Source organism: Cyclopterus lumpus, chromosome 4 (assembly GCF_009769545.1).
Source record: "Cyclopterus lumpus isolate fCycLum1 chromosome 4, fCycLum1.pri, whole genome shotgun sequence".
Taxonomy (NCBI): Eukaryota; Metazoa; Chordata; class Actinopteri; order Perciformes; family Cyclopteridae; genus Cyclopterus; species Cyclopterus lumpus.
In genome coordinates, this window is record NC_046969.1 from 30,529 (window position 1) to 54,161 (window position 23,633).

General features: G+C 43.1%; 2 protein-coding genes across 4 annotated transcripts; both read left to right on the forward strand.

Annotated features, from left to right (window-relative positions):
- The first annotated feature begins 3,668 nt into the window (after positions 1-3,668).
- On the forward strand, positions 3,669-9,097 carry LOC117729280 (calreticulin-like). The gene is made up of 9 exons (XM_034530219.1): positions 3,669-3,861; positions 4,564-4,665; positions 5,110-5,313; positions 5,439-5,533; positions 5,638-5,847; positions 6,585-6,698; positions 6,874-7,017; positions 7,139-7,231; positions 8,273-9,097. The coding sequence occupies exons 1-9, from the start codon at positions 3,771-3,773 to the stop codon at positions 8,525-8,527; spliced, it is 1,308 nt and encodes a 435-aa protein (XP_034386110.1). The 5' UTR covers positions 3,669-3,770; the 3' UTR covers positions 8,528-9,097.
- A 1,982-nt stretch (positions 9,098-11,079) lies between these two features.
- Positions 11,080-22,018, forward strand: rad23ab (RAD23 homolog A, nucleotide excision repair protein b). 3 transcript variants are annotated; one of them, XM_034530220.1, is made up of 10 exons: positions 11,080-11,287; positions 11,835-11,916; positions 12,440-12,519; positions 12,860-13,215; positions 13,585-13,631; positions 14,432-14,559; positions 14,644-14,764; positions 15,954-16,138; positions 17,229-17,375; positions 20,461-22,018. In XM_034530220.1, exons 1-10 carry the CDS (start codon positions 11,219-11,221, stop codon positions 20,572-20,574), a joined length of 1,329 nt encoding a protein of 442 aa, XP_034386111.1. In that variant the 5' UTR covers positions 11,080-11,218; the 3' UTR covers positions 20,575-22,018. The 3 variants fall into 3 exon arrangements, with proteins under 3 accessions (XP_034386111.1, XP_034386112.1, XP_034386113.1); XM_034530221.1 differs by having other exon boundaries at positions 15,957-16,138; positions 20,461-21,430; XM_034530222.1 differs by having other exon boundaries at positions 14,432-14,541; positions 20,461-21,430.
- The last annotated feature ends 1,615 nt before the right edge of the window (positions 22,019-23,633 follow it).

A 23,633-nucleotide genomic window follows, 5' to 3' on the forward strand; every position in this document is an offset into this window, starting at 1 on the left:
CATCAGGCCAGAGGAGTTTACAAGGCAGGTGTCCTTTCTCAAAACACTGACGTGATGCATCAAGTTGGTATTTATTATGAACACAATATTATGCATTTGCCCTCTACGTCCTCTAGTGGGAATGAGCATCCTTATAAACGCACTGCTACAACTCCTTCAGTGTCATATTGCTTTATTAATTATGATGATAAGTTCATAGTAGATGCAAAAGTATAAGTATGTACAAAATATGATGCTGATCATTGTTGCTCCTGGATGGATCACCGCCAACCCAATTATGTTCAACAACTCCTGGTCCGTATGTGCCCTGTGAAAGGGTGTTTTATAAAGCACTGTGGACATGTTGCCATTTCTAAATAAACATGAATACAATGTTGTCCATAGTAACATAAGCACAGTCTCCTCAATGTGTTTCCACTTTCCCTTTTGACCCCACCATTGTATTATCAAGACAGACACCATATTAATGAATTCATAATTCATGTATTGGCACCACAAACATCATTCGTTCATTTATTCAATTCAAAGCTTCACACACCAAAGTCATAGTGTTATAATCACGCTGCCTGTGTTACATGTATTGTCCACTTGATGGCGCAGTAGAGCAAACGAAGCATCATGAAGCTTCGGTCCATGAGGGAACGAAAGCTTCATCTCTATCACTCCTCTTCACCCTTGTGGACCCCTAGTTTTAGGTCCAAGTGATATTTACATAAGTAAATTAGTCATATTTTTACTGGTTTCATTACAGATATTTGCACAGATTTGAATGTGTGGATGTTTGTTTTGTTAATTCTAAAAGTGATGGGGGTCCCTAATTATTGTACTGGAGGTATTTTTAATGTTGTGCATTGTACATTGTATAACTGCATATCACATTAGGCTTCCTGAAAACATGTTTTTTTTATTGACAATTGATAATATACAACATATTGAGGTAAACAGTAGCCACACACACACACACACACACACGCACACACACACAGCATAGCGGTACATCTGTTGTCAAAGCCCTTTTTTCATTTAAGCTAACCTAAAAGTTAGCCGTTATAATGTCCAATGTACTGGGAGGAGATAAGACAAATAATGTTGTTAGCGTTATATTTGTTTAAATTGCTATTTCCAATCTGTATAAGCTCATGTCTTCAGTGGTTGAGATACCAGAGAACCATGGCTGGGAGACGAAGGATCAATATCCACTTAAATGATGAAGACTCTGATGAAGACATGTTAAGAATCTCTGAAATGAGTTCTGAACCTGATGCTTTGATCACTTTACTGACTCAAAGCTGTATTTCATTCTTTTTGACGTTTCAGCCTGGACAGAGGCCAAAAGTGGATTTCCTTAAAGAATACAGACTACAAGTTGTATGATATTTTAATGAATAACTGATGCTTTCATCACTTTACTGACTCAAAGCTGCATTTCCACCTTTTTCCACCTGTTTCAGGGCAGGAGGCCAAACGTGGATTTTCATAAAAGATAGTTCTTGAACTTTCTGCAATAAATGTCACAGAACACCAGATTTCATGAAACAAGTGGATTCAATAGCATATTAGTCCCTGCACACACATTTTATAGGAACAATATAATATCGTAGCTTTTTTGGTAGACATCACTAGACACCTGAATGAACTGAATTTAAAGCTATAGAGCAAAGACAATTAAGTAAAGTGAAGTACTTTATTTTAAGTTAAACATTTTTCAAAACATTACTGCGATGCTCCAGACCTTTGCACGAGGACATTTCTTCCAACTGGACCTTGTTGAACATTAGTTGAATAGCCCTGCTTTGGATATGTCTGAGGAGTTAGCCAATAGATTCCTAGATACAATTATTTTTTTGAGTGACTTATCCTTAAAGTTGAACAGAATAGCTCATTATTCCACTTTGGACACTAGATGTTTACACCATTTGCTTTAGGGAGTCTCCCATAGATGTCCTTTACATTGGGATACACATTTAAGTGACTTTAACTAATGCCAGCCGTGTTACTTTTGTAAAGATACCGTTCCATAACAATTGCTCAGCTTAAAAACTAACCTGGACTATATTACATTATATATACCAGCAGTAAAGTGGTGAAAGTATCAGGTATTCATGAATATATGATGAAACTTGTTTCACTGCTTTTTTCAATGTTCTCTCAGGCTAAATGTTACGCAACATTGTAATAAGTGTCTGTAGCAACCAGCTGGACCGAGTGCAAAGTTTACTATGATCATTTTCATTCACAGACACAATATTAGTATATTAGATACACACTATTCAATTCAATTCAGTTTATTTTGTATAGCCCAATATCACAAATTACAAACTCCCCTCAGAGGGCTTTACAATCTGTACACATACGACATCCCTGACCTTTGACCTCACATCAGATCAGGAAAAACTCCCCAAAAATAACCTTTCACAGGGAAAAAAGACAATTAAGTAAAGTGAAGTACCTAACCCTAGGGTTAGGGTTCCCTTAACCCCTTATCCCTAACCCTAACCCTTCATTTGAGTGGTTTTGATTAAATACTTAATGCTCTTAATAATACTGTAACTACGGCTGCTAATATTTATAGTATTACCACTACTGCTACTAATACTACTGCTATTAATACCTCTAATACTACTACTTATATTACAACTACCACTTGTACTACTTTGACTACTCCAACTTTTTTTATTTAAAAAAACTACATTTGTAGTAGTGCTTAGAGGTGAATGGGTTAGAATCTGCCTCTGTTATACACAATTAAAGAAATGAAAAGGTGCATAAAAGGCATGAATACATAATGTAATGAAACAATAAAATGAGTACAAATTAAAGTACAAATTAAATAAGAAGTTGGGAGAAATTGAATAAAACAAACAGCATAGTAAAACCAGTAAGAGGATGGAGGGGGTGGGGAGGGGGGGGGGGGTCTTACAATTGTGTCAATGGTGAAGCAAGACTTAACATGGGGATAGAGTAACTTAATTATACTATAATTGTAGTAACCACTAAATTATCACGGTGAAACGTGCCATTCCAAAATTCAAACGATAAATAAGGCCAATCATAAATGATGCTCCTGAAAACAAGAATAAAAGGCAGGCAATGCATTTGAAATTATTACAAATAATTTAGTTTGGATCATTTGGGAATAATGCGGTGATGGGAAGGGGTTTAGGGGTTTAGGGGTTTAGGGGTTTAGGGGTTTAGGCTCCCAGAGTGCACTGGTTCTAAAATAACCTTCAGTTTACCCCGTGACATATTTTCAACATTCAGTATGTTGAAAAAAAGATGTAATACACAGCGCTATGCCATCCGTGTCTGATTTAATAATAATACATTTATTTATATAGCACCTTTAAAAACAGAGTTTACAAAGTGCTCTACATAGAAGCAAGATAAAAACATAACATCAATTAATCATTAATAGAGAATATATAACATTATATTATGAACGTACACTATATTGTGTTGAATATTTATTAAGTAACATTTTTAAAAGTATTTTTGAATGGATGCTAATTTTAACCCTAACCCCAAAACCACCGGGCGGCTCCTTATCTCTTTAAAGCCAAGTCGCCTCCTGGCTCCGCCCCCTTCCGATCCTCGTCCGACGCGAGCCGAGCCTCTCCGGAAAGTAACTCGTGGTCTCGTTTCATTGGCCAGCGGCTCGTCCAATGAGCGGCGGCCATCTGTGCAGGGCTTGTCCCCGTGCAGCGCTCAGGTTACAGCTCCTCCAGCCTTTAGCAGCCGGTTCTCTAACGAGCTCTCTTCACGCTGCCAGCATGAAGCTACCGGCCATTCTCGCCGCTTTCGCATGGATAGCCGTCACCGTCGAGGCCACCGTGCACTTCAAGGAGCAGTTCCTGGACGCAGGTGCGTTAAGTCCGCAGCTCCACGTCCTCCTTGTTCTACGTGTGAACGGTGGTGTTGTGGAAGTGGTGCCTCCACTGCCTTTCTAAACGGCGTCGCTCGGTGTAGTTTGTCTATAATTATCTGGCCTTTTGAAACGAAAAACACGTTTATTTTTAAAATAATGTCGCTGCATTCATGTAGCCGGTTAATAAAGGCTAGGCCACGATATGACTAACGGTCCACCGACAGGTAGTGTTGGCGGAAAGTAACCTAACGTGACCGCAGTAACGTAACGCTGCACCGTGCTAGTCCACCGGATGAATGCGTGCACATGCTTTCACTTCTGATACTGAGCCGTCTTCAGGCTTCCATATGTAATTCACTTCGTCGTTGTACTGTTTGGACCCTCTCTGTTCAATTGAACGTTACTTAGTTAATGTCCTCAATGTGTCGAACACTTTATAGACAAGCTGAGCTTGGATGGAAAATGTAAAAAAAAGAGCCAGTAGTCCCTGGTAAATACTTAGAACATATTTGAGTATTATAAAATATAAAAATGTGCACCAAACCGGTATCAGTTGAAATGTGTGCTTTTATTGTGAAGTCCTCTTCAAACTCAGTAGAGCAAGTGTGTGTCTGGATCCGGCAGCACAATGGATGTGTGTTGTGCAATGTGTTGACCAACAGGAAGAGCAGTCAGTAACCAGTTGAGTTGGCTTTCAGATGGATGGCAGAGCCGGTGGGCCGAGTCCAAGCACAAGTCGGACTACGGTCAGTGGAAACTGACCGCTGGGAAGTTCTATGGGGACGCCGAGGCTGATAAAGGTAATAATCATTTTTATATTGTCATGCAGGCAATTGATACACATCCTCGATAGTGACAGATCTGTCACTATTGCATTATGGTGTTATCATGCAAAAGGTTTGTGTATTTGACCTGCTCCAGGTACACCCACGACTAAGACAAGATATTTGTTTCTAAAGTATGTGCTGAGGATGGATCCAAAAATGGAAATACCTGCCTGTGGCAAAAGTAACTGTGCTGGAATGCTGCCGTGCGGCAGGTTTACTCATTTAGATTTTAATCTTGGAACATGTCGAGCTCCTTAAGCACTACAGTAATACACAGAGTATCTGGCATACCAAAAAAAAACATTTTATAATATAACCATTTTATAATGCCTATTAAAAACCTGGTCAAGAATACAAAACTGCAAACAAAAGCTTTGAGCGCTTGTCTCTAACGGCTGGTCACGCCCATTTGTCCAGGTCTCCAGACCAGCCAGGACGCCCACTTTTATGCCCTGTCGGCTCGCTTCGAGCCCTTTAGCAACGAGGGAAAGCCCTTGGTCATCCAGTTCACCATCAAGCACGAGCAGAAGATCGACTGTGGAGGTGGCTACGTCAAAATCTTCCCCTCTGACCTCGACCAGAGCAACATGCATGGGGACTCTCAGTATTACATCATGTTCGGTGAGTCATACTGGGCCTGTAGAGGCCGTTTGAGGGGAGAGCACTTGAAAGGATGTGCGACTCATTCTCACATTCAGCCGTTTTGAAATGTGACTGTGATCAAATGAATACCTTATTGTCTCCAGGGCCTGACATCTGTGGATACAGCACAAAGAAGGTTCACGTGATCTTCAACTACAAGGGCCAGAACCACCTCGTCAAGAAAGACATCAAATGCAAGGTAGCTACTGCGTAAAGCCTGTTTTGAAAAATGTTAGATTCTTGTAAACACAAATTTAGGAATGTTTACTCTCTCCTAAATGCTCTTTACCTCCCTCTCTCCAGGATGACGAGCTGACCCACATGTACACACTGATCCTGAATCCGGACCAGACATACGAGGTGAGGATCAACAACGAGAAGGTGGAGTCTGGCTCTCTGGAGGACGACTGGGACATGCTGCCCGCCAAGAAGATCAAGGACCCAGATTCCAAGAAACCCAGCGACTGGGACGACAGGGCCAAGATCGACGACCCCAATGACACCAAGTCTGAGGTAGGAGATCAGGCCCTCGTGGGCATTGCTCAAAAGTTATCCCGATAACTCCATAAACAGGACTCGTATTACAGGCCTCTTGGTTTCTTTCCAGACCCAGCTAACACTTCCCTGTGGCAGATAGAGAAAGTTCTCTGAAATCTAAACCAAATGATGCACTGGAAAACGTTATAGCTGTTGTCTTGATCATGTCACATTGTTGGCTTGAGGGAAACACAAATCACCTCAGAGTAGTGGGCTAAAGTTACACTAAGTTAGTTGTTGGGTGGCCAAATCGATATTGCCTTAATTTGAGATAATAAACCACTGAAATATGTCTGAGAACTGTAAGATATGTTCAGAACTCGAGTCCCGTGGCCGCAGGAAATCCAGGATTCAATTAATTAAAGTTTAACAATATTTAATGGCAAAGATAATGACAAATAGCATTCACGATCGTGGATTTTAATTTTCTTAATCAGTGTGACCTTATTTTGCAATAAGAGGCAACTTGAGTAGAAGGGCAAACCCATCATCAGCACTCATTTGATTGGCAGTAGTTCTAAATACATTTGAACCCAGCTTTAATGAATTGAAAAATCCAGGCTCGTCAAATAATCAACAATCAAGTCGTGCTACTTGAGCTTTTCATGTACAGGACCAGGTCACATCCCTGCTTCATGGCGTGCAGTGTTGTGGCATTGTGTTTTTAACACTTTAGGACTTGAGTGGTAACTCTATTTCTGCTCCATTCCCAGGAATGGGACAAGCCAGAGACCATCCCTGACCCTGATGCCACGAAGCCTGATGACTGGGATGTGGACATGGACGGGGAGTGGGAACCTCCCGTGATCACCAACCCAGAGTACAAGGTGCAGCTCTCATAGCTGAGGGCAGGGCTGGAGCTTTTCATAGAAAGAATGATTGATCACCATTTGAAATCCTTTTAGCAGTGTTTGTATATTGTTTTAGACTTTGGTTAAGTGATAGAATTAGTCTGATAAGCTGTACCATCACTAGTACTAACCTCTCATGTCGCTTTTGCAGGGGGAGTGGAAACCCAATCAGATTGACAACCCCGACTACAAAGGAGCCTGGGTCCACCCTGAGATTGATAACCCAGAGTACACTCAGGACGCCGCGATGTACAAATTCGATAACATTGGAGTACTGGGCCTGGATCTGTGGCAGGTAAGGATTATTACTCACCCAATGAGAGTTGTAATAACAGTCACCAAACCCATGTATACACGAAGACTTGTTTTGTATATGCACTCGAGGAATTAACCCTCATGTGATTGTCTTTTTTCAGGTTAAATCTGGCACCATCTTTGACAACTTACTGATCACTGACAATGTCAAAGAGGCAGAAGAGTTTGGGAAGGAAACCTGGGGAGCTACTATGGTAAGGCTGTATATCAATGCTGCATGTAGAGCCTATTATACACTATACTGTGCATTCGCAACATTTTTGTTGACTTAGATCCCATATGTGCCTAGTTATTTTTAAATGATATAAATAATGACTAATGCTTATGAAACCAATGTTTCATTGTAAGTACCTGTTAGAAGTGAAGAAAAGCAGCCTGAAGTTCCTGCAAAGACACTGGGCTGTGTTCCAATACGCAATACACCATACTGTTTAGATTTAGCATGTCCCAATACCTCGTATGTTTAATGTAGCAAGTAGTGTGTCCACATGTAACAGTGTCTGTCTTTTTAAGGGCAGCTGCAGTATGTACTAAAACGCATAAAGAAAACATGCCATTTATAATGCAGTGTGGGCTTGATTCCCAGTAGCACTACTTCCTGCTTGGTTGGTTTTGCGCTACCAACTTGTACCTGTTGATCAGGGTTGACTGGTAAAGCACATCAGGAGGCAGTAATTGTTAGGTGTGGCCGAGAGAGCCATGTGTAGGGAACTGACATCCCAGATTTCATTTTATTTTTTTAAGTGATTTTTATATTTAAAAAGATCTTGAAAATTGCTCTGATTTGAGAGATTGGATGGCGTCCTAGCGTAGCATGTTGAGCTAGTCCTAGCTCGCAGGCTAGCTCCTAGAAGGATTACGCTAGGCCTAGCTCACAGGCTAGCTCCTAGAAAGATTACGCTAGGCCTAGCTCACAGGCTAGCTCCTAGAAGGATTACGCTAGGCCTAGCGCACAGGCTAGCTCCTAGAAGGATTACGCTAGGCCTAGCTCACAGGCTAGCTCCTAGAAGGATTACGCTAGGCCTAGCTCACAGGCTAGACAGAATAGTATTTTTGAGTGAAAGAAATGCATGTTGGACATGAAGAAAATATATTTCTTTATTGAATCTCAAATAAGTTCGACAGTGACTTCAAATTACCTGCACGTCAAATTACTTGCACGCGTTTTGAGATAAGTCATCAAAGAGTATTCAGCGTTGTCAACTCAAACCCAACTTGTCTTCTTGGCCCACCAGGGACCAGAGAAGAAGATGAAGGAGGAGCAGGAGGACATGGAGAGGAAACTGAGGGAGGAGGAGGAAGACAAGAGCAAGAAGACGGACACTGATGGTGATGCTGAGGACGAGGAGGAGGAAGATGACGAGGAGGAGGAGGAGGAGGAGGAAGAAGAAGAAGAAGAAGAGGAAGAGGGCGAGCACAATGAGGAGACAGACGAGGACGCCAGGACAGAAGGGGAGGACAGCGATGCCAAAAAGAGGGACGAGTTGTAAAAGAGGATACCGGTTGGTGGACTGTTCCCTTCTAAACCGACAGAAAATCAGCAAAAGCCCTATGGACTGGCCTTTAATACAGCAGCCTTTTATTCAGGTGTAGGGGCGAGGGGGTGGTGGAAGGTGGTCAGGTCAGATTTAAATTTTTTTTTTTTTTTTAGGATTCCCTTGTTTTTTAGCTTTCAAATTAGAGAAGGGTATTCGTGTTAATTTCCCTTTTTTATTTGTCTGTCTGCTTTGGTCGAATGTTCGAATTGTGTGCGTTTGTTGCGATTCCTGGTTCATGCACTTTTTATTCCTCCTGTGTGATTTAGTACCATTTTTTTATTTTTATTGACCCCTTCATAATTTATTCAATCATTACATTGATTCCCTGAAAACAAGTCATTTTCTAAAGCTCTGGCTCTGATTTGGGGCATATGTCCTTCCTGCAACTCTGTGTGTGACTCTGTGTGACTGCATTAAACAAACTGATTCTTACTATCGCCATTTTCTTGTTCTGAATGAGTGACTGTGGGCTCACACTGCTCAGTTTCAGTGAATAAAATTGAAGCTGCTCTACAAGGTGAAGCCTGTTTTCAATGGTTTTGGTCGTTTTTTAAATTTATGTAGAGGAGACATTTTACAGGTGATTGGTGGCCGAAGCAGCAAGCGTCCGCCCTTGTTTCTACATTTTCAGTATCCGTACCACTTGATACTCGAGTTTCAGTACACCGAAACAACCCAAACGATGCGCTGTAAATCACTTGTATAGTATACCCTTGAATACCTTATTTGTGACTGTTCGCACTGTTAGCTGCTAGCCTCTGGTAGATATGCTCTGAATCTTGTGTATAGCTCATTTAAAAAAAAAAAAGGCTGAAGAAAACCTTTCCCAATCAAGTCACAGGGTGCATCCCAAGTCTCTAATTGCCAGGCAACAGCTGGAGAGACTTGACGGAGTTTGTGTCTGAACACATGATCAGTGGAACAGAATTGTTTCCTGATCGGACAGTTTTTAGCGAACATTATAATAAAAATCCTCTTAAAATATTGATAAAAATGTGTTGCTAAATGTGTTAATGGTGTGCATTCTACCGATGCGTTTGTATGTCTCGTCTTTTTAATTCTTATTGGGACATGATAAAATAACCTACAATATGATTATGGTTTCTCTTCAACACTGGAATTATTTGTTTGGCTCAGGTTAAACTTAAATAATATAAATCATCAAACCTGAGACTGAGGAATGATCAGCCTCACGTGACTGAATGGAAATGACGAAACATGATGTTAAACGTGTTTCCGCTCTCCAGCTCTCTCTGACTTTAATTATATCCAATTATATTCCCTCAATAAGTTAGAGGGAAATACCAGATCAAGAAAAGAATATTCTTTTTTTTAAATGAAGAAAGTTGTTTGAAGTCCTTTTGTTGTTTAGATGGACATATATTTTAACCAGATGGTGAATCAGAAAACAAATCAAATATGTAACTTGAGTTTAATCTGTGATCCGTCTTCACTCTGGTATGAAACTCCAGCGATTAGTCCGATCAGCTGCAGCGTCCAATCAAATAACTGATGGACAATGAGGGGGCGTGTCCAATCAAATAACTGATGGCCTATGAGGGGGGCGTGTCCAATCAAATAACTGATGGACAATGAGGGGGCGTGTCCAATCAAATAACTGATGGACAATGAGGGGGCGTGTCCAATAAAATAACTGATGGACAATGAGGGGGTGTGTCCAATCAAATAACTGATGAACAATGAGGGGGCGTGTCCAATCAAATAACTGATGGACAGTGAGGGGGTGTGTCCAATCAAATAACTGATGAACTGTGAGGGGGCGTGTCCAATCAAATAACTGATGGACAATGAGGGGGTGTGTCCAATCAAATAGCTGATGGACTATGAGGGGGGCGTGTCCAATCAAATAACTGATGGACTATGAGGGGGCGTGTCCAATCAAATAACTGATGGACTATGAGGGGGCGTGTCCAATCAAATAACTGATGGGGGCGTATCCAAAAACACTTCCTGGAAGCCCACTCCTCCTCAACAAGAGCTTTGGGACGGCCGTTAACATGGCGGCTCCGAACAACTTCGGTTTAAGCGAGGAAACGGCAATTAAGAGACTTGGGAAGTACCCATAGAAGTGTACATTGAGATCTGGAAAATGTCTGATCCAATAATCACACAATCCTCTGAATCAGCCAAAGCCTTTGATGTCAACTTTCTAATACTTTACACTTTTTGATAGTTTATGCTGTGAACACAATTTGGTAAGTAATCAATAAAAGTATTGAGGTTACATTATTACCTTTTAACGAGATACAGCGAAGCATCAAGTCCGTGAAGCGAGAACAAAGTCACACTTAGATGAGACAATGGTTCCCTACCGCCCCACCAGGTCTGTGGTCTATGGTGGGGCCACAGTCCAGGTCTCGTAGTCCTTGAGGGGCCCAGTTCCAGCTCCTTCCTGTTTATCAGCGCCTCTGTTCATCTCAACGTGAAAGCGGCCACGTGTCGTGCCTCGCTTCCGCCGGTAGGTGTCGCTGTTGCGCCCCCACTCTGAGACCGCTGAGTCACGTTCACCTGATTCGGTCCTGTGAGGAAGAAAAGAGCGGTGACAGGCGACAGGCGACAGGCGACACACTGCCGTCAGTCCCCTGGTTTCTGCCCCAGCTGCCTCTCGCACTGCGTCGGAAGATGCTGACGGTGACGGTGAAGACCCTCCAGCAGCAGACATTCAGGGTCGAAATAGACCCAGAACTCACGGTGAGTAACGGTAGAAGTTAACGGTGAGGCCGGCACAGAGCACCGTAGAACGGGGGGGCTAATATTAAGACGACACACTGGAGAGACTTATTCAGCTCATTGAACACATTGTAAAGTAGCGTGTTATATGTGTGTGGCGGTCAGCGACTCGGGGGTCTCACCAGGTCACGTGGGGTAGTGCGTGGAAGCGCGGTCCCTTCAAAGTAAAAGCGTAACACCTGTCACGCAATGACACGCATACCAAAGCACACGCCACACTAGAAAGAACAACCGAAGGGACGCTTTAATTAGCCAAGCAGGACATTCACATGGCGAGGCTGTTGCCTAGACCTAGGGGGAGGGTGTGGGGTGGGGTGGGGGGGGTCCTGATCTGACCTGATCTGACCTGATCTGACCTGATGTGAGGTCCTGGGACAGGGATGTCCTATGTGTACAGATTGTAAAGCCCTCTGAAGCTAATTTGTGATTTTGGGCTAAACAAAATAAACTGAATAGACTTGAATTAACAAAAGATCTTATGTTAGTTTCTTCTGTTTATGTTTGTCAGGTGGAAGCCCTGAAGGAGGAAATAGAGAAGGACAGAGGAAAAGATGCATTTCCTGCTGCAGGACAAAAACTAATCTATGCAGGTGACTTTGAAAGAGATGCAGACTTCTTATTAGATACAGAAAGATCATATTCTGTTACATCGAGGACCCGCAAACTGCCATTGGTATTTGTTAAAATGATGTATGGGGACAACTCAACACACATTTCTTTCAACTTTTTACTCGTTTACTTTTAACTTTCAAAAGCATTTCAAAATAAAATGATGGACTGGATGAACCAAATGCTTTTAAAAATATTATTGTTGAGAATATTCACTGCATTATTGGGTGGTTATTAACACCCAACCTTCTTTGGACAGGAGTTTGTGTCACATTAGTTGTCACGGTGTACATTATAGTAAATACCAAGTCATTGCAGCACATTAAGGTCCTGTTTGTAGGATTTATTTTTAGACTACAATATTCATAACTATGTTTTCAGTAGTGGATAATCAACTCACACTAAGAACTGTTTTGTATTTGTTACCTTAAAATTCATATCTACATAGTTTTCCCATATGAAGGACTATTGTAGCTTCTTAATACATTTGTGATTTCTCCACAGGCAAAATCCTGAACAACGACACACCGCTGAAAGAGTACAACATTGATGAGAAAACCTTTGTTGTGGTCATGGTTTCCAAGGTTAGTGTCTCTTTGGTCACTCAACTTTTATATTCTCTTATTACATCCAGGCTTTTACTTTTTTCTTCATGGTCGCTATTAAGCTAACGTCAATGGTGCTCAAGACTTCCTCTGTAGACATTTCCCATTAAAAGCCTTGAAACACGTACTTGGAGTACAGGAGTTTCTAGGACCATAGCTTAACAATGGTCAAAGTAGAAGGAACCAATTAAAATGGTGTTTGTGTTTAAAAAGAGAAGCACAGGTGTGTAATGTCACAGTACAGGTGCAACAGCCCGGTCAAGTTGAGTGAAATAACCAATGGCATGCTTCCACCGTTGGTTCTCAAATGTCTTTGCAGCCTAAACCAGCCCCTGCAGCTGCAGCAGCTCCAGCACAAGGACCCTCCACGGCGACACGTGCGGCGTCTGCACCCACGCACGCCCAACGGTCGGCCGCTTGCTTCGAGGCCCCGCCCCCAGTCCCAGACAACAACCCCCCGGCTTCTCTCAAAGCAACAGCAGCCCCGGACCCTGACTTAGCCCCGGACTCAACACCGGCCCCGGCTTCAGCTGCCACCCTGGCCTCTGATCCAGCACCAGCTCCCGAGGCTGCTGCGGACTCCCCCACCCCTACTACCCAGCCAGAAGAAAAGCTGAAGGATGACCGCGAGAGCGAACCATCCGCCACTTCCGAAGTCCTTCTCACTGCTGCCAGGTTAGGAGGAAACCTATGTTTATGGACATTATGTTGTCTGGTAGTCTGAGAAATGGCCTCTGTTAGCTGGAAAAGCTTGTGTACAGTCACAGGAACCACAGGTTTAGATGGTTCCTTTCTTTTGAACAAGTTCTAATGAAAATACTTAAACACAGCTTTCTACAGAGTCAGGATTGGTGTGTGTGTGTTTTCAACAGAGATTTATTTAATTATTTATTATTTGCCCAATACTTTGGTTTAGGACCAAATACCTGCAACACTAACGACATTGCCATCTGCCTCACTGAGCTAGCTCAACTTCTTGTGTAAAAAAAAGACCCCAAAAGATGAATGCTCACTGTAATCGTATGTGTCTTATTTCTCTCAAAGCCTCGTAGATGAACTGGGTCTCCTTGAAGAAGCAGCGTCTATACTGGGTAATGCCTCTGCTGGGATTGTATGCCCTTCTGTTTTCACCGAAAATTACCACCATATGCGTTATGCTTTGCTTTTTTGTTTGGTTTATAGAGTGTAAAAGCCAGTATGACGTGTGGTCCAACCACATGGAAGGACAAAGCACACAGTCGGATGGGGTCTGAAGTGTCCCCAATGGACAAGAAATGTTTTAAAGGGGGGGGCGGAGCTTTAATGAAACAGGATTTCTCCATCTAGGTTTCTGTTGGACAACGTTAGTACAGTATGTGACCGCTTTACAAATGTACTTTTAATTAATGCATTTTTTTACATGAACTTGGACTGATCGTAAAATTCAGACATTTATTCCATTTAAAAGAAAAAAAAGCTGAGCTTTCTTTCCTGCCATAATAATTTTTTTGATACACACACACACACACACACACACACATACATACACACATCGTTAACATCTGTAGGCCGAGACCCATAGGGTTGGTTTCTGGTGAGGGGTGGCCTCTGTTACATGTATATGGGGACTTCCAGGTCACCACAGGGAACTAGAAGCAGTCTTTGACCTGCGTTACCCGGTTTCAAAGTTACTTAAGTGGATGTTCAGGTCGTTCATATCAATTCAGATTCAGACATTTAGTGCCACAATAACTCAGGTTATTATGGGAAGTACTAGCAGCTAATGCAGCATGAGCCTTTGTGCTACAAATTCACCAACATAATGAAAGGGCTCAAATGATGGTAAATGTAGTGCCATAATACAAGTTTCTCATTGAGTTGACCTCATGTACCTTTCTCGTGGTCTCCACAGTGACGGGTCCAGCCTACGAGAACCTGGTGTCGGAGATCATGTCCATGGGTTACGAGCGGGAGCAGGTCGTCGCCGCGCTCAGAGCCAGTTACAACAACCCGGACCGAGCAGTGGAGTATCTACTCACCGTGAGGGTTTAACCAGCCCGGGGGGGGGGGGGGTCCATTCCTTCTGTATTCCAAAGGTGTGAAGTGAATGTTTATGAACTGCAGGGTATTCCAGCAGAGGCCGGTGATCCGCCACCCCAGGAGCAAATTGGACCAAGTGCTCCGTCCAACCCCCCCGCCCCTGCTACGCAAGAACTCCAACAGCCCCCAGCGACCGTAACACACAGTAAGAGCACAACTCTATTGATGCAGCTATATGGACTCAGGGCCGCTGTCAATGAGGACTGAGGCCAATATAACCAGGAGGAGCACGATTAAGACAAATGGGTTTTGACAGGGAACGTATCTTTTGGTTTGTGTTGGAAAAACTTCAGAAATGAATGACCTTTCACGTTAGAAACTGGACATTGCATCTGTTCATTGCACGCGTCTAAACTAGTCTACAGGCAACCATAGTGACCTTTTTTTGATAGGCACCATTTTAGATTTGTTTCCAGTCAGATATTATTGCGTTTAAATGGTGACTTTGCTGTTGTAAATATTTCTGTTGCTGCTTAAGAAACACCAACAATTTGATTTGGAATATAAATGAATTCTATTCCCTTTTTTTAATATAATATTAAGAATAATCTCAATCCAAGGGGTTAGGGATTAGGCCTGTCTACTACCTGGTTCCAGAGTTTAGTCCTGAGCAGAGTAGAGTTTGCTCCGTTGTGTCTGTCGTTGGCTCTTGTCATTACGTGTTGACTGCAAAGAAGCAAAAGAACAACATGACTCTGTTGGTTCCTCAGATGTGGTTAAAACACAAATGGACTTTTAGTTCATGTGACCTGTGAATGTTTGGTTGAAAATGACATCATACTCCTTTTTCATTGAGGGGGAAAAGTACCGTAACATCGGTTGGACAATGCACTCTGTAATTGGAATAAGCTAATGGTTATTAACAGTGGTAAACACATTGTCGTCAACCTTAGAAAGATAACATGCTAGTAGATGGTTGGTGATATGGTCCGGCTAACTTCTCTTCATAGTTAGCACGAACAAAACAACACTACTTTCACGCTGCGGTTGACCAAGTTTGTTTTGTTTGTTTGCCACACATTGTTTTTTTTTTTACACGTGTGTCTGTTCAGCGCTGATCAGTTCATGCTGGAAATCTGATATTTACCACATTAAAAAAACAATGTGTGAACAGCCGAACAGATAAAAAGGGCTGCTAAAGGAAGTAACACGCGTTATCCTTGGGACTGTGGGCTCTTCCTATTGGCTTTCAGAACTCAGGTCCCTACAAGAGATGGCTGCAGTTGGACCATTCCCAATTGTAGGCAATGTTGTAGATCAGTGAGCAGGACTGCTTCATGGCAACAGTGTTTTACTAAACGACACCGGCAGTAACCAGCGCGCCTCCTCTCCAGCAGGGCCAGCGTCCGGCAGCCAGCCTCCCTCTGGCGGTGGAGGCTCCGTCTCCACGGGGAACCCTCTGGAGTTCCTGAGGAACCAGCCTCAGTTCCAGCAGATGAGACAGATCATCCAGCAGAACCCGGCCCTCTTACCGGCCCTTTTGCAGCAGCTCGGCAGAGACAACCCACAGCTGCTGCAGGTACCACACCGGCACACTCACCAGTATCTATTTCATTTAAATGCACTATTTTGCACTAGAGTGAAAAATGTGAGGCCCTTGTGTGTTGAGAAAGTCCTCCTACTTCTTCAGCTAAATAACGTCTTTAAAAAGTCTCTTGCTAAAACAGGCTGTTTTTCTTTTTAGAGTTACATGGTTCTCCCAGGAACATATGATGATCTTATAGAATATCATGCATTGCTAAAGATTTAACCAGCCAACAGAATATACAGGAGTTCAAATGCTACATACACAATAATGCAGCAGTAATATTAATCCAGAAACATATATAGTTGTAAAACACTGTCAGGGAACAGTTTACCACATAATACTTGATAAAACATCTGACAAAATGATGTCATCCTGTTAACCATGTTGACTGTCTACTGTTTGAATGGTTCTTTGATCTATAATAGTAATCAGCTGTTCTGTATCATTTGTGCTACACTCTTAGCAATAAAGGTTCCAATAGAACCCTTTCAGAGGCTTTTACTGAGAAACCAACAGAAAGGGTAGAACCATCTGTGAAAGGTTCCACAAAATGTTGGAACCTTCTATGGTCTAATGGTTCTGCCCAGAACCCTTTTCGGGAGGTTCTATTCAGAACCTTTCCACATTCTAAATGTGCTAAGAAGAATCCACCTAGCGGGCTCTACAGAGACCCTTTTGTATTCCAAAGGTTGGATATAGAATACACTCGGGGCTTCTGTCGAGAACCATGCTATATTATGGCGGTTGCATCTAGAATCCACCTGGAATCTTTGTGGTTCCCAATCACAGTTTCTGATGGATTGCGGGCGTTCTCTTTTAACACCCATGCTTTAAAAAAAATCCTTGAGGAACTCGTTCTTCTGACGAAAAGGGTTCTCTCTATGGAACACCTAGTTTTACAAAGAACCCTTGAAAAACCCTTTCTTTAAAAAGAAAAAGGATCTTCATAAGCAAACGGTTCTGGGTAGAACTTCAGCCATTTAGGAACAACCCGTTTGGAACTTTTATTTCTAAGAGCGTAGGGACTGGGAACCTATATGTTAGCTATTTGTAGTATTTACATTGGATGTATGACTTGCAGCAAATCACGCAGCACCAGGAGCATTTTGTGCAGATGCTGAATGAGCCACGAGGTGGAGACACGGCAGGGGAGGGAGCCGAGGCCCAGGGGGCCCCACAGACGAACTACATCCAGGTCACCCCACAGGAGAAGGAGGCCATTGAGAGGGTCAGTTACCTCCTCCTATTTTGGTCAAAGGGTATGATGGGCAGTCACAGAGCCTCGTGACCCATAAGTGCAATGAGTGAACTGAGCCATGGGTTATATTTGTCAAAAATCTGCTGTATTTCTTGTTGCATCGTGTTTACAGGTTCAAACGAGGTTCATAAAGACATCAACCGTTGTGCAGAACAGAACTATTTAAGACGTACGCTATAGTGTACAACAACAATAATTTACTACATTAACATCATGCTGTATTAAAGAAGACTTGAAACTGAATATTGAGACCACAAACTCATGTTTACAAGGTTTACTGAGGGAATAAATGAAGAGTAATTTTGTCATAGACTTCTACACAACCAGAGGAGTCGCCCCCTGCTGGTCAGTAGACAGAATGTACGTTTAAGGCACTTCAGACTGGCGGCAAACTTTATTACTTCTGTCAACAAAAGGCAGCGCAGACCAGATCCACCCCTTCTGTTCTTACCTTTCTCTTTATCAGCACTAAGGTCTAACAAGACCAGTACCGAGATGAGTCCTTTATCAGCACTAAGGTCTAACAAGACCAGTACAGAGATGAGTCCTTTATCAGCACTAAGGTCTAACAAGACCAGTACAGAGATGAGTCCTTTATCAGCATTAAGGTCTAACAAGACCAGTACAGAGATGAGTCCTTCATCAGCACTAAGGTCTAACAAGACCAGTACAGAGATGAGTCCTTTATCAGCACTAAGGTCTAACAAGACCAGTACAGAGATGAGTCCTTTATCAGCACTAAGGTCTAACAAGACCAGTACAGAGATGAGTCCTTCATCAGCACTAAGGTCTAACAAGACCAGTACAGAGATGAGTCCTTTATCAGCACTAAGGTCTAACAAGACCAGTACAGAGATGAGTCCTTTATCAGCACTAAGGTCTAACAAGACCAGTACAGAGATGAGTCCTACTTTCTCAAGGATCTTAGAGAGGAAGGGAAGGTTAGAGATCGGTCTGTAGTTAGCCAACACCTCTGGATTAAGAGTGGTCTTCTTCAGGAGAGGTTTGAACTGGTGGAGGCTTTTTGGTAGGGCCATCCAATCAATTTCAGCAAACATCCCAGAATGATTGAATGCAAAAAAGTATCAAACACGCGTTTCTACTTTGTAGTTAAATATTTAACATTTATTCCAACACTGACATAATAAGGACATCGTATTCATACAATTCAGTATATATATATATATATATATATATATATATATATATATATATATATATATATATATAGCCTGTTTTTGTCCACCTCCTCGTTGTGTTTCTTCTCCTCAATGTGTCCGTCGTCCAGCTGTTAGAGACGTTCACTTTGCCCAATATGTCTGCTTGAGGAGTTCTCACGTGTGTCCTGGTGTTCTCATGTTCTCATGTGTGTTCTCATGTGTGTCCTGGTATTCTCATGTTCTCATGTGTGTCCTGGTGTTCTTATGTGTGTCCTGGTGTTCTTATGTGTGTCCTGGTGTTCTCATGTGTGTCCTGGTGTTCTTATGTGTGTCCTGGTGTTCTCATGTTCTCATGTGTGTCCTGCTGTTCTCATGTTATCACGTGTGTTCTCATGTGTGTCCTGGTGTTCTCATGTTCTCACGTGTGTCCTGGTGTTCTCACGTGTGTCCTGGTGTTCTCATGTTCTCACGTGTGTCCTGGTGTTCTCACATGGGTCCTAGTGTTCTCATGTGTGTCCTGGTGTTCTCATGTGTGTCCTGGTGTTCTCATGTGTGTCCTGGTGTTCTTATGTGTGTCCTGGTGTTCTCATGTGTGTCCTGGTGTTCTTATGTGTGTCCTGGTGTTCTCATGTGTGTCCTGCTGTTCTCATGTTATCACGTGTGTTCTCATGTGTGTTCTCATGTGTGTCCTGGTGTTCTCACGTGTGTCCTGGTGTTCTCACGTGGGTCCTGGTGTTCTCACGTGGGTCCTAGTGTTCTCACGTGTGTCCTAGTGTTCTCACGTGTGTCCTGGTGTTCTCATGTGTGTCCTGGTGTTCTTATGTGTGTCCTGGTGTTCTCATGTGTGTCCTGGTGTTCTCATGTGTGTCCTGGTGTTCTCATGTTCTCATGTGTGTCCTGCTGTTCTCATGTTATCATGTGTGTTCTCATGTGTGTTCTCACGTGTGTCCTGGTGTTCTCACGTGTGTCCTGGTGTCCTGGTGTTCTCACGTGGGTCCTGGTGTTCTCACGTGTGTCCTGGTGTTCTCACGTGGGTCCTGGTGTTCTCACGTGGGTCCTGGTGTTCTCACGCGTGTTCTCATGTTCTCACGTGTGTCCTGGTGTTCTCACGTGTGTTCTCATGTTCTCACGTGTGTCCTGGTGTTCTCACGTGTGTTCTCATGTTCTCACGTGTGTCCTGGTGTTCTCACGCGTGTTCTCATGTTCTCACGTGTGTCCTGGTGTTCTCACGTGTGTTCTCATGTTCTCACGCGTGTCCTGGTGTTCTCACGCGTGTCCTGGTGTTCTCACGCGTGTCCTGGTGTTCTCACGCGTGTCCTCATGTTCTCACGTGTGTCCTGGTGTTCTCACGTGTGTCCTGGCGTTCTCCTGTTATGTCCCTTCCGCCCGTTACTGTCCATGCTGGTTCTGTCCCCGTTGATTTTACCGGGTCGGTGTTCTTGGAAGAGACGTCCTCGCGCTCGCCGTCATGTCGTTAAAAAAGAAAACAAAAGAAGAGAAGAAGGCGCCTGACGAGAACGTGCAGATTTGGGCCAGATGACTTCGGCCCAAAGCTGAACCTATTTTAAATGCTGATTGGCTAAATTGTGTATCACTCATTCATATCTTTAATCAGTAATTGGCTAAGCTGCTTCTTAGGGGTCTAAGAAGCAGCTTAGCCTCTTCTGGGCCAGAACGATTCGTCCCCAGCTCAGCTGAGACGTGCAGACAGGCGGAGAGGACGTGCAGGAAAAGCATAGATCTTATTTTACAAATATTACTGGGTATATTCCATATCTCCAAAACACAAATATTAAATATAATTAATATTATTACAATAATATTTTTACATTTACAATAATATTGTTATCCTGGGTTTAATTACAGCTACTTTTGATGTTGAACATGTGTTTCAGTTAAAAGCACTGGGCTTCCCTGAAGGCTTAGTCATCCAGGCCTACTTCGCCTGCGAGAAGAACGAGAACCTAGCCGCTAACTTCTTGCTGCAGCAAACATGGGACGACGAGTAGCCGAGCGTCGCCTGACGTGTCCACCAGAGGGCTGCAGAGCAGGCGGCTACACAAGGTCCACCGGGGGAACAAGAGAAGACAACTTTCTCAGGCCGTGTGACTGCGTCTGATGCTGTGGCTGAAGGCGGCGACGTGCCGCTCAAAGGTTCCTGCGCTTCCTCCCGTCATACAGACGTGATGGTCGTCACGCGAGGAAACGACGCCAACGGTCTGCATCACCTTTACATGAGGAAGCCCATTTCCTCCAGTCAAAAGCCTTGATAATAACAATACCCCATGGTAAGTCATACTTACAAATTGTGACATAAAAAGTAATAGCTTTGTCGAAATTGGCGCCTAAAATGTCATAATTCTGAGATATAAATTGATAGATTTGAGATAAAGTTGTATTATATATAGTTATGTGTGGTTCTATCAGATGGAACACGACATCCACACAACAAAAGAAAAACAAGAGGAAATGTTAGGATAATAACTCCTAATTTTGACTTTTAAAAATGACTCATTTTGACTTACTTTCTTTTCTTTGCATCATTATTTTTGACTTATGGGGAAGCACCCGGGGCAAAAACTTGTTGGTTAATTTAAAGATGTTGGACTATTTTGCTTTTACACATTCAGAATGAACAATGAAGGTTTGAGCACGGAGTATTTCATCCAATTTAGAGATGTTTTGCTTCCATAACATAATCCATAACACTTCTTTCAGACGAGAAAAGAAAACAGATATTTTACTGCTTTGTCCATTTGTGACTGCTAGGGTTGCAAAGGGGCGGAAAGTTTCCATGGGAATTTTTTTGCAAGAGCATATAACAGGGAACTTAAATGTAGTTGAGAACAAGACTATGCACACCGAGCTCAGCTGGTCCCTGAATGCAGCTGGTTGGGAACATTGTCTGACAGAAACATAAACATAAAACGTTCTGTTGTTTCTGAACGTCTTTGTCATCAGTGTTGTCTGAACGTTTCAGCCCTTTGTCTGGCAAGTGTGGGAGCGCCGAGTGGCGTAGAGGCCAAGAGCGGTATTGCAGACAGATAGAGATTTCAATTATAGCTGCAACATATTGAAAAAAATAAATGAACTAGTTTATATTTTGGAGCTGTGAACTTAGTTCAACATTTTGAATTATGAACTGAACTAGCTCATGTAGAAAGTGAACTTTCCCAACACTGTTTGTCATTAGCATATTGATTACTTGGTAAACTGAAGCCATGTTCATTTTAATACCAAGTTTATTTGTATACAGTAGACTAACTTGTTACAGCAGTGAGGAGGACGTTGATGAGGTCCAGGAAGAAAGCGTTTAGACCTGAAAGGATTCAGGGAAAAACACCCCAAAAACAATGTGGGTTGGGGGTGTGATCATAGGGAATACACCTTTTTTATTCAACGTTCATGTTTTTGTTGTTCGATGAAAGAATAAAGTTCTACTCACAAAATGTCAAAAATGTCATTTTTAAAAGTTGTATTATAAATGTCTGCTTATGACAAGTTAAATACAGTTAAATTACCCCAAAATTCCCAGTTTATTCCTGTTAATTCCCGTGGAAAGTTTCCAACTTTGAATATTCCCGGAATTTTGCAACCCTAGTGTCTGCAGATTTCTCCTAAATTCAACAAAAGTTACCGTTGGATAATTCCTGATTCAAACATATCAGAAATATTAACTTGTGTTAATCAACTGGGGAAGTGTCATGGCCATTGATTCTTCATTTCCACCCTATTCGCCTGAAGTATCTTCAAAAAGTTCTCAAAAGGGTGTTTTTCTAAATGATCCAGAAATATCTACAACAAACTCAAGTTTCATTCCTCAGAATATAGTGTGTGTCCTCCACCACTTTTGCCCTTTATCACCGGTCCTGTTCGTGACCTTCATGGACAGGATATCTAGGCGCAGCCAGGGGGCGGAGAGGATCCGGTTCGGGAGTCTCGGGATCGCCTCTCTGCTGTTTGCGGATGATGTGGTCCTGTTTGCCTCCTCGGACCGTGACCTCCAGCATTCACTGGGGCGTTTTGCAGCCGAGTGCGAAGCGGCAGGGATGAGAGTTAGCACCTCCAAATCTGAGGCCATGGTGCTCTGCCGGAAACCGGCGGATTGCTCCCTCCAGGTGGGGGCAAACTGCCTACCCCAAGCGAAGGAGTTCAAGTATCTCGGGGTCTTGTTCACGAGTGAGGGTAAGGTGGAGCAGGAGATCGATAGGCGGATCGGTGCGGCTGCAGCAGTAAAACAGGCGCTGTACCGGTCCGTCTTGGTGAAGAGGGAGCTGAGCCGGAAGGCAAAGCTCTCCATTTACTGGTCGGTCTACGTTCCAACCCTCACCTATGGTCACGAACTCTGGGTCGTGACCGAAAGAACGAGATCTGGGATACAAGCGGCCGAAATGAGCTTCCTCCGTAGGGTGGCCGGGCTCAGCCTTAGAGATAGGGTAAGGAGCTCGGACATCAGGGGGGAGCTTGGAGTCGAGTCGCTGCTCCTTCGTGTCGAAAGGAGTCAGCTGAGGTGGTTCATCTAGTCAGGATGCCTCCTGGACGCCTCCCATTAGAGGTTTTCCGGGCACGTCCAACTGGTAGGAGGCCCCGGGGAAGACCGAGGACACGCTGGAGGGATTATATCTCCCGGCTGGCCTTGGAACGCCTCGGGATCCCCCAGAATGAGCTGGAAAGTGTTGCGGGTGAGAGGGAAGCCTGGGTCGGCCTGCTGAACCTGCTGCCACCGCGACCCGATCCGGATAAGAGGCTGATAATGGATGATGGATGGACAACGAATAATCAATTGGAGAAGTTTGCTGGTGATATTAATACAATTTCTTTTTAACCCTATTCACAAAAAAGTTGATTGGTATTTCACTTTGTGTGTTTTGCTTTAGTGAGGCAAAACAACACATTTGACGTAGTGTTTAACAATTTGTCCTTAGTACTTTTATCTATTAAGTTTTTTTTTTGTTGATCTTTAAAAAAGAAAAGGCAGAAATGGGCTTCCAAACACAAATAGATTATAAGTTTGGTAAACGACACTGTGCACTTTTGACCACCCAAGACTTGAGCTGTGCAGTCAAAC

What these genes read in the sequence shown, in the direction of transcription:
- LOC117729280 (XM_034530219.1), top strand. Translation starts at nt 3,771, where the DNA reads ATGAAGCTACCGGCCATTCTCGCCGCTTTCGCATGGATAGCCGTCACC. An exon ending in TCACCAACCCAGAGTACAAG is followed by an intron (nt 6,699 to 6,873) that starts GTGCAGCTCTCA and finishes TCGCTTTTGCAG; the next exon opens with GGGGAGTGGAAACCCAATCA. An exon ending in AAACCTGGGGAGCTACTATG is followed by an intron (nt 7,232 to 8,272) that starts GTAAGGCTGTAT and finishes TTGGCCCACCAG; the next exon opens with GGACCAGAGAAGAAGATGAA.
- rad23ab (XM_034530220.1), top strand. Translation starts at nt 11,219, where the DNA reads ATGCTGACGGTGACGGTGAAGACCCTCCAGCAGCAGACATTCAGGGTC. An exon ending in GTCCTTCTCACTGCTGCCAG is followed by an intron (nt 13,216 to 13,584) that starts GTTAGGAGGAAA and finishes TTTCTCTCAAAG; the next exon opens with CCTCGTAGATGAACTGGGTC. An exon ending in AGAAGCAGCGTCTATACTGG is followed by an intron (nt 13,632 to 14,431) that starts GTAATGCCTCTG and finishes TGGTCTCCACAG; the next exon opens with TGACGGGTCCAGCCTACGAG.